The sequence below is a fragment of the Lichenostomus cassidix genome, chromosome 3 (assembly GCF_008360975.1).
Source record: "Lichenostomus cassidix isolate B80296 chromosome 3, HeHo_3.0, whole genome shotgun sequence".
Classification (NCBI taxonomy): Eukaryota; Metazoa; Chordata; class Aves; order Passeriformes; family Meliphagidae; genus Lichenostomus; species Lichenostomus cassidix.
In genome coordinates, this window is record NC_139483.1 from 64,492,520 (window position 1) to 64,509,049 (window position 16,530).

The following is a 16,530-nucleotide window of genomic DNA, read 5'->3' on the forward strand; positions in this document are numbered from 1 at the left end:
ACCATAAACTTGTGATCAAAAACATATGTATCCCATCAAGCCCTGTTATGGGAAATTTATGAAGTCTGCTGCCATATCAGCCATGATTTTTTACTTTCAAAATGAAATATTATCTTATAAACTGATTGAAAATATTACAAATATATAATTTTAACTATATAGCCACAGATGCTGCAGTTTTCAGAAGTGTCAAGAAAATCACATGGAAAAACAAGTCTTCACGAGAGAGAAAGTAGCCTCTAAGATAAGAAATTTTACAAAATTCTGCTTTAAGAAGTTATATTTGGCAACATTTTTCTAAAAAAGCTATTGGTTTTTCTGTGAAAAAACCCCATGAAATCTGATATTTTTCACAAGAAAATAATTACACAGTACTTCTAGCTCCTATTAGTCCTCCGAAGAGCACACTTTGTTTCCATAATACATCCACACATCTTAATAGTGTAAAATACATTGCCCCATGATGTTTCCTTTCAAATTGCTCTTTACTAATATCTATGTAACATCCACTATATCCAACACAATCAAGGCAATGTTAATCACCTTACAGTGGCAAAATATTCCGGTAAAAAGAATAAAATATTGAGAATAAAATGGAGCCTGAAATAATGTAATGCTCAGCTTGGATATCAATTGCAGAGGGCACTCTTGCAGGTATTGCTAGGTAAGAAATTACCACGTTGAAAATATTTGTGTTCTCTACTATCTAACCCACTGCTTTTCTGATAGTATAGTTTCATAGATTTTCCTTTTTTTTTAGTTGTTTTTCACAGCGGAATGTCTACAATAACAGAGGACTATTTGGAAAGCCCCTTACTTTCCTCTTGCAAGCCTCAGTTCTTCACTTCTTTACAAGTAGAAGAGTGGGTTAATACCCTTCATCAAGCTGAGTCAGGACAATCATGCCTATCTGAAAGAGCCATCCAAAAAAAATATCATAGGGCAATTATCTAAGGCAATTACCATAGCTAAGACAATGAAAAGCAAAATCCATCAGACACCTGATTATGATCAAAAAAATCCTGTGAAAAAGAGAAGGGACATAGAGACACAAGGGCATACTGACAACAAATCAAAGTGAACTGCAAACACTCATTGGATTTCAAAAAATAAAGCGATCAGTCGTTCTGCTCCACCACTGACAATGGCACCGCTAAGACAGCGTTTCAAGTTGGGAACTTTGTGTCCCCTCAACTGACCACTTAGTAAGTTTGCTTTTGAAATTTCACCTTGACTAAGTGTTAATGAGCACTGTTTTTCTCTGAAGGGTTAAACCCTCTACAAGACCTGGAGTTAAGTCAAAAGCCTGTGGCTTTCAGGCCAGACTCTGGGCTGTGAAAGACACTGGAGCTTCCTGGTATGTAGATGCTGGGAGCCAGGTTTAGGAGTTTCCTGGGGAAGTTATGTTAGATGGGAAAATGAGAAAAACAAAATCTCTTTGTCAGAAGTGATAGAAGATTAGTACCATTATTCTTATTTCACAGAGGGGCCTGAAACAAAAAAAGATGCTCCATAGGGATATCACCGGTAAGTGATACAGGAAGAAATTGTTTCTGGTTCTTCTGACTCCCTGTTCAGTGCTTTAGCTACTGGACCATGTTATTAAATGGAAAATAAAAACACTAAGAAGCCTTTTCAAAGTGATGCATGACAGAGTATATCACCTTCTTGTATTACAATATTTAAGCAGTGCATATAAACGGTATTGTTTCCCTTTTGATATTACAGAGCTTTATCCAGTAAAACCTGTGCCTATCAGTTACTATACTTTCCCGGATTTTTAACACTTTCATGCATGTTCCTCTAACAGAAGCTAGAAATGATTAAGTCATATCACAAATTTTGTTTGCAGATTCCAGATTTACATATAGAAATAGGTACCTGATAGATAGGTATAAGCATAAATGTTCACATGTACACACAAGCAGATACATAAATGAACCTGAGCAATTATTTGTAGACTTCAAAGTTAGTTTAAACTTTCTTTTGGATCTCATTAATTTCCAAAGAACACTTTTAAAAATTATTCTTTTTGATGCATGACCCACACCAAAAAAAAAAAAAAAGAGCTGTCATGCCTTGAAAAAAGAACTAGCAAAAATTCTAAAAAAATAGCTACAGTTGATTAGGGTTGAATTTGTATCAGCAGAAAAGAAAGTATTCATTTATTTTGCGTAGGCATGAGCTCCTGGGGGAATCCGTAACTGCCAATCACACTCTAAGCTCCAATGGAAACACAGTAACAACAACAACAATCAAAGCACTTTGGGAATATCTTGCTGTCTTTTACCATATGCATCTTAGTATCAACTTCCATCTTTGTTTGGAACCTGTCTGAAACAATTTTGTCAATTACATTTGAAAGGAATACAGCAAGTAGGACAGCTCAGGTGAACAAAAAGTAAGTTTTAAGAAGGTCCAAACTACATCTGTGTCTAATGAATCAAGGTAATTCTAACAATAGCTCAGAATTCAAAACTAAGCTGCATAGAAACATTTTACAAGAAATCTAGTTAAAAATAATTTCAATTAACTGTGTGCACACACAATGGTTAGCCTTTATTATAAACTTATTATTTTATATGCCTAATAGTATCTCTGAAGTTATGTCTGGGAAGGAAAGAAAATAATTTCTTGCTGAAGGGTATCCAAGACGTTTTCCAATTCTAATGGATATTACGCTACTATTAGGTTGGCTTTGGGTGGAGAAACACTGTTATTGAAAAAAGGTTCCCTGCAATTTTTAGGAAGTTCAAAATCTCCTCTCTATTGTGTCAATACTATATGAGGAATTCTAATCAAAATGAAAGGGCTAAAAAAAATAAAAAATAAAATATTAGTACTTGAATTCCTTTCGCCAGTGCATTTCTGATTTTATATATCATCACGAGATCATAAGGAATAGATTCAAAACTCAGTTCAAAGATGCCCACATTATCATAGCAATCATGGCAGGAAATAATTTTTCTTCTAAATTGAGTGATATAGCACATCAGAAATGTTATTAAAGATATCCAAACAGTGAAATAAAATGGAAAGAGTGATTGATAAAGATGTTTTATTCCAGGAAAAACATGTGTTTACTATACTACTATTTATAAACTTGAAAAGTAAAAGCTGTGTTGAGTAGCCTACGGAGTACTTGCAAGCATATTTGCTCTGGCAAGCACGTGTAATATTTTCAGCTGTTACAGTGAGTCTTCAGTGAACCCACTTACCTTTAAAAGCTGATATTTTATAATTATGTTGGATAGCAGCCACCATGTCCTTCCAGAAGTCATATTTTCTCTGACCATCATGCTGTAAGTGTCAAAAGGAACCTAGTCATTATATCAAGTATCAGCTATTACAAGCTTTCATAATGAAACAGTGACAGAAGTGCCATGAACAAACAAAATTATATGGAGTAAGAGTCTTAAGACAAGACATCAGGACTCAGTAGTAACCAGCTTAACTGCGGGTAACTGCAGACAAGTTATCGCCCTCTTAAGAGAGTTGTGAAGGGAGGAGGAAGGGAAAAGGAGAAACAATTCATATTTGTGAGGAATTCTAAAATGTTACAACAAAGGGGGGCATCAGATAGAACAACAACTTACAGAATGAGCATGTCACTGACATTTGGGACAAGAGCTGCCTAGGGCTGCAGATACCGAACTTCAGTAGCATGCTGCCATTATCTGCAGGCTGGCATTTGCATCACCTTCCACCTTAAGAACTGGCAAATCCCTTTGCTATAATTTAGAAATAATGCTCTTCTGCCAACAGCTTTAACCCAAACAGTGTATAAAATACTCATCCAGAACCTGGCGGAGCAGCACTTCATTGCATTGTACTCCGAAGACTGCCAAACTCCAGCTTTGGCAGAAGGACAGAGGAAGGCGATCCTTGGTTGTGAACAGTCTCTGGCCATTGCTAGAAAGCTTCCCAGGCACAGCTGAGCTCAATTGGTGCTCAGTTACACAGTAACCTGGCAGCAGTAAAGCAGGTGGTACAGTCTTAGCATTTATGTGTCATGGAAAGTATTTCTGTAGTGCTGGTACAGGCTTTCCAGATCTACATTAGGATAAATTTCAAGGTGACTGTTAGCAGCTTTCAGGGCACTGCTGCCCTCTGTGTATTGATACCCAAACTGATACCTGAATAATGATCCATTTTGAAAACATAAACCATTTTGTAGAGAGGGAAACACTCAGAAACTGAAAAAAACCCCAAACCCTTACCACCGCCAAACAAAACCCAAACCCACGTAGTTTATATATGCTGAAGTAAACTGCTATTTCAGGCCAAATCTGTCATGGAGGCTTCCAGAGAACAACCTGCATTTACTTTCACAATCAGCAAGTCACACAAACAAGGTCTTTTGTGCATAACTGACAAGCACTATGGCAGTCTGCTTATATAATCCATTAGCTCTACAGGTTAAGAGCAGCAAAGATACAGTGCTATGGCTTTTAGACTTTTTTTTTTTAAATCCATTCCTATAGCAAACTGCCACAGAAATACATAAAAGAGCTAATAAAGAGAAAAGGTTTAGTATGTCTGCTTCAGCTAGCCAAGGGTTATTATTCAAAGCTATGTGCAGGAGGTACTGGGGACCACCTGTCTAGAGGCAATGCAAGTAGCCTAAGCTGGCACTCATCTTAAGACAAAGAAACTTAACTGTCTGCTCCCCTTATACTTGATGTGGCTGACTTAGTCCTTAGCTTGGAATTTTGGCTTGTTTTGGCTTGTTTCCCTTAAAAAAAAAAATCAATGCACTGAACCAATAGTTCCTCAGAGTGCTGTTTTGAGGACAGATGGATACTAGTTTAAAGCTGGGTACACTTCCTTCAGAACATTTGAACTCAGAGGAAACTAAAAGAACTGTCAAACTAATTCCTTGCAAATCTTCAGCTGCTGCATACAAGATGTAAGGGAAAACTGACAAATTCCCAAAGAGCAGAGAGAAAACTATATGCATGGCCACGCAGTCCACCATGATTTTGGTGTGATTGCAAAATGTGATTTTATTAGCTGAACCACCAAGACAAAGCAATGTTTTATTTAGCTCATCAGTGTGAAGATCAAAACCACTAAGAAGCTCCCATGTTTTGTCTGAAATCACATGAGAGTTCTGGCTCTGGACACAGACACATTTTTAACAGTGCAGGGTGGTCCAGCATCCAATTCATGTCTAAACCCATTTTGAATCCAAACTTAGCAATTCTCACATCTGCTTCCAGTAGAAAGCCTTCTTGAATCTAGAATGTTGTCTAGAAATGGTAAGAAAATAGTACTTAGTAAGCAGGCTCACAGAACAGGACACAGAAGGATCTACTCTCTTTTAGAAATGTGGAAGAAGAAAATGTGATGCTTTCTAATTCTTACCATGCAGCATTTTGCAGGCATGAGCTCTGGGCTGGAGAGCCTGACCACCTCCTGCCTTGCATCTTTCTCAAGTGATTGATGCTAACCTTCCAAGGAATTACTGTAGCCCTCCTGCTGAAACTAGGCCAACATCCAGTAAAATACTTGAGAACTGCTAGGGGATAAAGACGGTGCATGACCCACTTCTGGTAGCTCTCCAGAGAAACGGCACGGGTTTAATTCCTTCTGGCAGAAGATGGCACTGATCCAGGGTCAGTGCTCCAGCCTGTGAACTAGTAACTGGATGTGAAAGCTTATCACACACATGCTATGATGTGCTTTCTCTCTTAATAAGTAGGTGATTTGTGCTGAGTCTAAATTAAATATAAGGTAAATACAGTACAGGTGTCACAACTGCAACAGGTTTCTAAGCTGTGAACGGCTTAGAGCAAGGAGATTAATCAGGCAGAAAATTAAGAGTCTTACCAAGCACCTGTCCTCCATGCTTCCCTAATAAGCTAGTTTTAGCTAACTCTTCATGCAGCACTTGGACTTAGGCAGCAATCTACTCAGCATGCTATTTTGGAGTAGAGGCTAAAGCAGCAAGCCACCTAATATCCAAAGAGACCCCAGACACTCATCTCACAGCTCTTTCACTCTGCAGACAAGGTTTAGTATTGACAATTTTCAGGTCTGCAGCACTTTGGTACCTCTGGCTAGGAGACTACATCAGTATTCTTTTGACACCAATATAGTTACTCTAAGAGAAGAGCCCTCTCCTACCTCCAGGTGCACACAAGTTAAACATTTAAACCTCCTTTTACACAACCAAATAACGATAATCAAACTTCAAAGGTAGAATTTAGGACATTCTGTCTATCTAAAAAGCACAGGAAAAGGTTTAAGCAATTGTATTTTCCACCTTGAGAATTTGGCATACAGTTTAGCAGAGGAAAATAAATAAAAATATACTATCCCAGCAGTGTATTTATATCTGTGTACACAGACCAACAAATTTAGGACAAAAACAAGCTTTAAAAGGGATTAAATTAAGCTATCAACTCATTAACAACTTGCAAATTAGCAAGTTGTGTCATTCAGAAAACTTACACTATATTTATTCAAGTACCATCAAGTATAATTGAAGGAGACTTAAAGAACTATATTCTGCATATCACAGGGTAAACTTGAGGAAACAGCACATTTCTATTAGTATCCTAGTTATTTGTGCCCTCTGGTGGAAGTACTTTTATTTTGAACATGCTATGTAGCTCACAATTATTTTCAGAGACAACTTTAATAGAGTAAGTCCAACATGGAATAGTCCAAATGAGAAAAAGACCTTGATGCTGTTCAATACCTGAATCAAATGCATTTAATAATGCTTGCAAGAGATGTGGTGGTGGAAGAAAAAGATAATGCCATACATAATTTTCAAACAATCCAGTTCTTACCTGATCTAAGCTGTCCACAACTCTTGCACACAAGAGAGCTCCTGGCAGGTCAAAATAATTATCATACAAATAGTATTTAGCTGGAAAAAAAACAAAAAAAAAACTTTAAACACTCCTGTACGCTTTAATCAGAAATAAAAATTACATTTAAATAATAATATAAGCTCCTATTTGGATTTTACTGGTAATAAACATTATGTTTCCCAATCTTTGTTACCCTTTATTCCCACTTCTGATTCTCATAATTGGCAACTAAAAGTTGTTTATTTATATCATGGCAGTGAGATTTGAATAACACATTTTAAGATTCTAAAAGTCCAGGTGAAAGAAAAGGGGGAGAACCATGAGTCAGGATAGTCTCACATAGCACTTCCAAAATATCTATTTCCCTAGCAGTGTAAACACAAGGAAAGTGCTTGGGAAGTTGTTTCAGAGACATTTGGATAGGTCTTACACAGTCACATCTGCACACACATGCTGCAGACAGCACCTTGGCCCAAGGGAGGCATGCTAACATTATGACATGAGTCCCCAAAAACAGAACTGTATTGGGAGGGTGCAAATGTCCCCCCAGACTAAGGTCATGCTCAATAACTCTCTCCTAGGAGTGACTTAACCAGCGATTATTTTCCTTTCATTATGTTGTCTCTGCTGTCTCTCAGATATATTAAAGAACAAGTCAGCAAAATGGGGTCTAACATTCACCACAGAGTAAGTGCATGTTGCAGGAATAAAAGGAAAGCACATTGCCTATGTGACCAAAGGAAACCTTTCTCTTCATCCCTTTTTGAAATAATTACCAGCAGCTTAGCATAAACATTGCATTGCAGTCGGCAATATCTCAATGAAAGTATCTCCATTTCTTAAAAAAAATGCACCTTAAGTGAGCACTTCCTGTATGTTGCAACTGCCAAGATAAAAGTAAAACAGAAAGGATCAGAGCAAGAAATGCAAACCCAGCCACAGTTCCTTCAGGGTGACATCTATCTTAAACCCAAGGAACTTTAACTGCAAGGGGAGTTTCGGTTCCAGATCTGCTTTGTTCTTTGGACACTGTCTTTTGTCTTTGTTCTGGACACTGAGGCGTCCAATAGCAGCTTTGCTATATAAGTGAACAATTAAGAAAAAATTAAGATTTGCCAAATATGTCCTAAATGAGATAGGATAGCAGGTAGTGAGCAATTGTATTGTGCATCATTTGCTCCTCTTGGGTTCTGAGACTCTGTTTCCTTACCATTACAATAATTATTATTAGTATTATTAGCATTTTTATTATCATACCTTTTTGTTCAATTATTAAATTGTTCTTAACTCAACCCATGAGATTTACCAATCTTTCTGACTCTCCTGCCCTCTGGGCCTGGGCAGGGAGGGAGTGAATGAGCAGTTGTATGGTCCTCAGTTGCTGGCTTGGGTTAAATCATGATACTGGGTAGCATCAGTCTACTTCATCAAGGAACAGTGTGCCCACCACTATAACCAGAACATACCTGTAATGTGTACAGCTCATTCGTCTTATCATAAAATACATACCATGAAATCAATTTAAGGTGAATTCTAGTACTAGAAGTTGAAAATACATAAAAATCAAGTCTCCCCCAAAACATTCCAGTAATTCCTAGTTCACGTATTTTTACAAATCTGTGGTAAGCACTAACAGTATGAGGCACTAAAGGGACCACAGCAACTTCAAAGAGGACATGCTAAAGTATAGCTACCTGTGCGTGATACCATTCCACTGACTGTATTAAAATGCTTCCACTCCCTCCTTCCATAGACCTCCAGGATCTCTTCAAATGTCATGCTCTTTGTACCATGGCTTGCCCTATTCGATGCATTAAGTTGTTTATAAAGAAAAGAAAAGAAAAGAAAACAAAATATAAAATGATTGAAAACATTCAAATTACCACTTGGGTAAAGTAACACACTGCAACCAAATACTGCAGTGCATGCAAGCTGATCAAAACTGACTCTCTCTATAGCTTAGAAGTTTCCCAGGACCTAAGCTTTTATCATATACATTCCAGTTCTCGATAAAAGCCTTGCTACAAAAAGGTTTGGTTGGCTGGGGGCACAGCCACTGTGCCTCACCTGCTAACACAATCACTCTGTATTGCTCGAATGTTTTCAATTGTGTGAGGACACTCACTATACTTGAGCTATCAATATACACTGCACAATAAAGCACAGTGCAGAAAGCCTATACATCATTCTGAAGCCTGGTAACATTCACAGAATGCAGGGCAGATCTATGGAAAAGTGCTAGTTTGAGCCCCGCAAGCAGCTCTTTAACACAAGCCTTTTTAGGCATTAAAAATTAACTAGTTGGACCATCAATCTGGGTCCCATTTTGAAGCAAATGCAGGTGATACCAGAAGAAGTAACGCTGTTCCACTCTTCCCTTTAATGAGGTATACGCTTTAATCTTGAATTCTGCATTTAGTACTCCAAAGTTCATGCTATTAAATGAATTTTGGGATGCACAGCAATGACTCAAAAATATTTCTTTTTTCGTTTAATGTGATTTGATTTTCCTTAGCATCTTCAAGCTCCTTCTCCCACATGCAATCAGAAAAAAAATAGAGTCTGTCTTGCAAACTAAATTACACAGATTATCATTCTGGAACAAAATTAGGGAAAAAAGGGTCTGGAATTGACACACTTTAGATATATTTACTTTCCAGATTTTTGATTCAAAATAGCAGTCTTCCATATTTAAAAATTTTTAAAAAATGAGGGAAAGATAAACTAAGGATGTACTGAAATGATGACTGAAAGCAAACTAGCTCTTAAGAAGAAACACCCAGAATTCTGAAAATGAATGTATCAGTTTCTGGGTTTAATTTATCTCAGGCTATTTAAATTATATGATGTAAGCTTGCAGAATTTTGAATGTATATAGTACAGAGACAATAGTCATTCCAGTCATTAGCATGAGTCATTAGTACTGCCTCCTAAGCCAGGTGACTCTCAATCTAAAGAAAAACCTTACTCTGGATTTTAGCAGAACTGGAAAAACAGTACATTGGTAGCCACCAAAAAAATGAATTCTCTTTCAAGATCAGCATGCCCTCAGTCTCAGATTTTATTAAAAATGAGATATAATCTACTACCAGCTAACATCAAAACATTATCAAAAGATTCCATATGTAACATTAAGAGAAACTGAGCACCACGTTACCAAGGAGTATTTAAATTTTTATGTCTAACTGATGAATGCCTGCTGAAATTAGTATTTTAGGTATTCATAAAATTGAGAGATGGCATTTAGAAAGGGGATAAAATTTTAGTGTACTTAACAGTATAACTTAGATTTAACAATATAGATTTATTGTCAATATTACCTTAAAACTGTTCCATCTTCTGCAAGTTTCAGGAAGTTTCCTTCTTCGATGTCCAACACCAAGCCTTTGCAACTAAGAACAAATTAATTTTAAGGAAGAAACAAACAATTCATACCTTCACTTATTATCTGTCAGTGATATGCTGTTAAAGAAGCTATGGTGCTTCTGCAGCTATGATGCTACAGAAAACAAAACAAGTCACAATCCTTCAAGTATTTCCATGTTTGAACAATGCTCTCTATAAGCAAGTATATATTATTACAGTAAGGACTGTTTTTTCCCTACATAGCAAAATCCTACTAAATAAATCCAGTTCCATATCCAGCAAATTCAGTGACTGTTCATACAGACTGGTTGGAGGTTTAAGGTCTAAACATATAAAACTAAGAAATGTGATATTTAAGTCATTTCCATTAGAGAAATTGTTTTTTTGGTGGCAGCTCCACTAGCTATTAGTAAACTGATAACACCAGTTATTACAAGAAAGAGGGGTAGAACATGACTCTGAATGAGGCAACTGAATAACAAAAAATACATTAAGCAGAAGCATTGCCATGTTAGCCAGCACTAACAAGGGGAAGGGATGACAGCACTGGAGACACCCAGCAAGAGTTTCTAATTCTCCCAAATAAATCTGTATCTTCTAAATAATTTAATCTACATTTGCTTTGGTTGCCTGAAAAAATAATTCAGAGTTCAGTAATTAGAATACAAATGAATAAACGAGACTGAAGAAGTAATGACACCTTCACCCTCTATAACGCACCCAAAGGAAAGAATATATGCCATGAAAGCAGCATGCAGCTGCAAACCTTTCAAGAGTGACTCCAGGTAAAGTAGCAATGACACATTGTTACCAGCTCTGCGGGCTTGCAGAGAGGCTTAATGCACCTCCAGCTTCGAGAGATTGAAGCCAAAATAACTAAATCTTAACAAAGGATTTCTTGCATCAGATGCCTCAAAATAAGAGAAACAGATACATTGCTTGTTTCGTCAAAGTTGAAATCAATTTCACTGGAAACTGTCCAGCAGAGTATTGAATTGTAAAAACCACTACACAAGAATGCACTCACTATTTAAAAAAATCCATGTGTTCCTCCTAAAAATATCTAGTGATTACCTGGCCTTCAAGTCTCCACCCCCATGGCCTAGATAATAACATATTAAAGTTGAAAGATCAAGATTCAAGTTCCTGCTCAGAGACCATTGAACTCAGAGCAGGAACTTGTGTTTCAGTCTTTTGCATCACAGCTTTGTGCCTGATGCGCCATCCAAGGGATGCCTCCTGGCATGTCACCTTCCCGTCGTTTTTCAGAAGGCTGTTGGGATTAATCTGCTTTATGCAGACAAAATAACATCTGTTGAAATAAAAATCACTAGAATCTGATGGTTACTGTTGAACACAATGTAGAAGACAAAGAAGACATATAAAATAAGAGAGTGAGATTAAAAGGCTTGTGTCCAGACAGCTAGAAGCACAGACAAAGCAAGCATGGATGCTCAGTTCTCTCTTCAAAATACTGCATTATTATGTGTATCTCATGATAAATACTTCTTATAACAAGCATTTAAAACTGTAATTTTGGATTTATCCATTGGATTTGACAATCTTAACATCAACTGCCAAATAAATGAAGCTGTTTTCCAAGCTTTGTAAAAGCTACAGCATAAAGGAATTATGTTCTTTTCAAGGTACTCACCAGAAGTCTAAGCTGTCTGGAGCTAGAATCAGCAAGTCTTCATCATAGCCCTTCTCCGTCACCAGATACTGAGCAAAACTATCATATATTAGCTGCAAATGGAAAAATACATGCATTCATTTTATTGATTAAGTGATATGAAAGACACTGCTTCCTTGGAAAGTGGCAAGATGCAAGTATTAGTGCCTCCTAAGCAAAATCAACCAGGGAGCCTGTCCCACTGCCTCCACTGGGAAATAGTGCCTGAGGTTACTTCTGTCATGGCTGGAAAACAGACAAGAATTCTGCTGCAACGTGTCCAGCACAACCCAGTTTACAATATCCTACCTTACAGTCCACATTCTTCAAGATTGTTGGGAAACCAAGATGGTAAGTACTTAAAGACTAGTCACTATTCCTCCCCTCCCCCTTTTTGTTTTGTTTTGGTTTTTTAATTTTAAAAGTTATGGTTACTGAGATTCAACAAGCAGCTTCCAAACCAATACACATTTATCCTCAGGGAACATTTTTAAAGTATTTGAAGGAAATAGGAAACTACTGAATAAATGGTTATTATTTCTAAGTTCAGAAGGTCTAGTATGACCCTCAACAATTTATTGATGTACTGTGCTGGTAAAGTTTTACAAGAAGATCTACAGAGATGCTGCCACATCCTTGAAGACCATCCAGAAATAGTAATTGCTCTCTTTTCCTCATGGCTCTTTTATTAAAGCTGTTCCCTGGCCTTCTTTATTTAATTACAACAGCTGCTCTTGGAATTAATATGAATAATGTCTGAGAAAGACAAATATGAAGGCCAATGGTGAAACCGTAAGAACTAACTACATCTTCAGCTGGGCTGGTCATCCTTTTAAAGTATTTTTTATTTCTAATAGATAAGGAAGCATGCAATGGGCATGTGTCAGTCTGCCTCTGTCTCCTGTGAGAAGATGAAGAGTGAACCAACTTTAGTGAAAGTTTTTCAGATTTTTCTCTAATTTGTTTATTGGTTTGTCTAATCTTCATCAGACAAGATTTTTATCAGAAAGAACATGGTTGTGTAGTATGTGATGTATGCAGCACAAGAATGAACACGGAAAGTAAGCCTAGTGTTACACAGTTTCCACCTAGAAATTTAAGGTCTCATACATTTAATTGCTACTGTTGAACCCTCTTGTAAAGAAGACACCGCTCCACGGAAGTTCACATACAGCTAAGGGAAGCAATGCACTTTTTCAACACAGGATGCACAGCACCATGCCTATTGCTCATAAACATTTGCTTCTACACCAAATTCTGAAATATCTTGCAATTAGCGTGGGGGTCCTGTGCAATGCAAAATACACTGTAGGTGAATGGAGGCAAAGAAAGGGAGAGAATGAGACACCACGAGCATCCGCGACGCAAGACAGCTCCAGGACAGAGTCCCGACATCAGCAGAGAAAGACGAGTCAGTGCAAGATTACCAGGGAGTTTAAAAGCGAAAGTGCCAAGGGCGGGAAAGCACAGCACGGGACAGCACTTCCTCTCCGATAGGGAGCACAGGGCTAAGTCAGAGGTGCCGCGTGCCTCTAAACTCCCGTTTTATTATAAGCACCAGAAAGTTCGCAAAGGTCGCCGCTCCCAAGTGCTGCGGACTCCTCGCTCTGCAGCATCTCTGGATTCGGCGGGGAGGCTCTACTACCTTTTCCTCAGCGCCGCTACGGCCAGGAAAGAAGCAGCATTTTCAAGGAGGAAGACATGGCTGTCCCCCTCGCTCGGGCAGAGGCCTGCTGAGGAAGCGCCCGGCGAGAGATACACTTGCGTTTCTCTTATCTTCTATCTTATCTGTTATCTGCGGATGTCTGAGACAGCCGGCGCAGGGCTCGCTGTCCCCGCCGGAGGGGTCGCGCCCCCGGGACGCGGCACTTTGCCTTCGGCCGGGCATGCGGCAGGAGCGGAGCGGGGCGGAGCGGGGCCCCTCCCGCGGCTCCCCCCGGCCGGGCCGCGCCGCCCGCACTCACCCGTGCGCTCTGCGGGAGGTGGTACCGGCAGAGCGTGTGGTCCAGGTCGAAGCCCACCACGTCGCAGTCAGTCAGGGAAAAGTGCTGCTGCATCGCGGAGCCGCCGCCGCTGCAGGCGGGCGGAGGAGGAGAAAGAGGCGGGAGGAGGAAGGAGCGCGGGCGGCGCTTCCTGCGGAGCCGTGCGGGCCGGAGCGGAGCGGGACTCCCTCAGCCCGCCCCGCCCTGGCAGGGCCGCCCTCACCTGCGGCACAGCCCCTCGGCGGGCCCGGCATGGAGCGGCGGGCGGTGGCGAATGGCCGGAGGCGTGACCAAGCGCTCGCATTCGAAAAACACGCTGGTCGCCGAGCCTTTTGTGTCCGGGAGCAGGGGTGGGAACGGAGGGCTCCTGCTCCTCTGACAGACCGCAATCGCCAGTCATCGGGGGGTGTTTGCTGGCGCCTGGTGAGCAGGGAGCGGGCGGGGAGCAGGGCTCAGCCTTGGCTAGTGACAGGACAAGCCAGTGCCACGCAGCAAGGGCCCTACTGGGGACAATTAGCATATGTAAGTAGACAAGCACTACTTACTACTTCATTATGCACCCGCAGCACGTTTGCGAGAATACCAAGCTGTGTGGTGCAGTCGACAGGCTGGAGAGATCATCCAGAGGGACCTTGGCAGGCTTGAGAGGTGTGACTGTACGAAGCCCGTGAAGTTCAACAAGGTCAAGTGCAAAGTCCTGCATCTGGGTCGGTGAAATCCCAAGCGCAAGTGCAGGCTGGGCAGAGAATGGACAGAGAGCAGCCCTGAGGAGAAGGACGGGGGTTGGTATTGTGGAAAAGTTCAACATGACACGGCAATGAGCATTTGCAGCCCAGAAAGCCAGCTGGGTCCTGGGATGCATCAAAAGAAGTGTGGGCAGCAGAGCAAGGGAGGTGATTCTGCCCCTCTACTCTGCTTTTGCTGTGCCCAGCTCTGGGGCCCCCCACAAAAGAATGATGTGGACCTGCTGGAGTGAGTCCTGAGGAAGGTCACGAAGATAATCAGAGGACTGGAGCACCTCTCTTATAAAGAGACAGAGAGTTAGGGATGTTCAGCCTGGAGCAGGGAAGGCTTCAGAGAGACCTTGCAGCAGCCTTCCAGTACTTAAAGTGGCTTACAGAAAAGCTGGAGAGGGATTTTCTACAAAGGCATCTAGTCACAGGACAAGGTGGAATGGCTTTAAATAAGGGTAGGTTTGGATTAGATGCAAGGAAGAAATTCTTTCCTGTGAGAGTGGTGAGGCACTGGAACAGGTTGCCCAAAGAAGCTGTGGATGCCTCATCCCATGAAGTGTTGAAGGTCAGGTTGGATGGTGCCCTGGGCAGCCTGGTCTAGTGGAAGGTGTCCCTGTTCATGGCAGGAGGGTTGGTACTGGATGATCTTTAAGGTCAGCTCCAACCCAAACCATTTTATGATTCTATGTATCAAACTCCCTGCAGGGTATACTGTATATAGTAAACCGCACTATGTTGTGCATTTAGCTGTGGAAAAGCTAGGTAACTAGGTAACTAGCTACTTTTTAATTTATAGACAGTTTTGTTAATTTAAAAAAAAAACCAAAAAACAAAAACAAAAACAAAAAAAAACCCAAAAAAACCCCCCACATTAAGAACAGTACAGTCTGTGTCCAGAATACATAAATGAGTTTTTGATCGGTATCTGTTGAATAAATAATGCTTTAGTGCAATTAGAAAGAAAGTGCTGTCTGAAAGAAAAGAGTATGTTTGGAGAAAAGCAATCAGATGAGAGTTGCATTGATGTAATCTTGTTCTCTGTGGTTGAACTTGAATATAGTGTCCAGTTAAAGCTGGACTCAGGATGCTAAAACAACTGGGCTTGACAGCCTTGTTTGAAGGACCTCCTTATTCTTCAGTTCTTTTCTCTCAGTAGACCAATGACACCACCAAAACATTGACTCACAAGACATGAAAAATTCTAGTTCAATATATTGTGAATAAATATGAATTGATAGCAATTGTTATACAACATTTAACACAAGTCATGTTTTCCCATGTTGCCTACCTGTGCACAGCTGTAAGTGTTGTACTTTGTAGGAGGAGAAGTTCAAGTTCATAACTACAGCAGCAGTGTGCAGCACTGTTTTTGATTATATCAAATTATTATTTGATTTTTGCAGGATGACTCGATAATTTGGTATTACAGAGCAAAATGCTTTTGAAAATATGTTCAAGTAGTTGAAAGAGAGACAATGTACTTATATTTTAGATTCAGTTTGCTATGTTCAGGTACACAGATGAGAGAAATTTAATACCACAACCAGTCACATGCATTTAAAAATTCCACAGAGAAGTTCAGTATCAAATTAGGAAGTGTACTAGACAGGAAAATACATGGAAATTGGGAATAAAATTCAAAAATGCTAGTAGTAGGACAAGATGAGCATTTAAGTTGTCAGAGCAAGAAAGAAATGGATTACATAACTTTTCCAAAGCCCATTGTACAGCAGCTTCTTTAAAAGGTTCTCAGTATCTCCCACAGATATTAATATACTTTCTAATGCTGTAGTGTATGTATATATATGCATACCATATATTATATATACATAGCATATTATATACACACAACAAATTATATACGTATACACACCATAAATTGTGTATACATAATGATACAGAAGCGTGTTTTAGAGATATGTTAAAGGAATACATATATGCCTAAATACATA

At 39.6% G+C, this 16,530-nt stretch overlaps 1 protein-coding gene across 1 annotated transcript in view; it reads right to left on the minus strand.

The window, feature by feature from the left end:
* The window catches only part of NT5DC1 (5'-nucleotidase domain containing 1), a 129,532-nt gene extending 115,514 nt beyond the window's left edge, over positions 1–14,018 (minus strand). Inside the window, exons 1-6 of the mRNA XM_085056126.1 lie at positions 13,827–14,018; positions 11,845–11,936; positions 10,145–10,216; positions 8,519–8,625; positions 6,801–6,880; positions 3,219–3,300 (exon numbers count right to left, since the gene is read on the minus strand). Coding sequence (XP_084912252.1) covers positions 3,219–3,300; positions 6,801–6,880; positions 8,519–8,625; positions 10,145–10,216; positions 11,845–11,936; positions 13,827–13,919 — 526 coding nt within the window. The 5' untranslated portion in view covers positions 13,920–14,018. The remainder of the gene's footprint in view (positions 1–3,218; positions 3,301–6,800; positions 6,881–8,518; positions 8,626–10,144; positions 10,217–11,844; positions 11,937–13,826) is intronic.
* Positions 14,019–16,530: the final 2,512 nt, after the last annotated feature.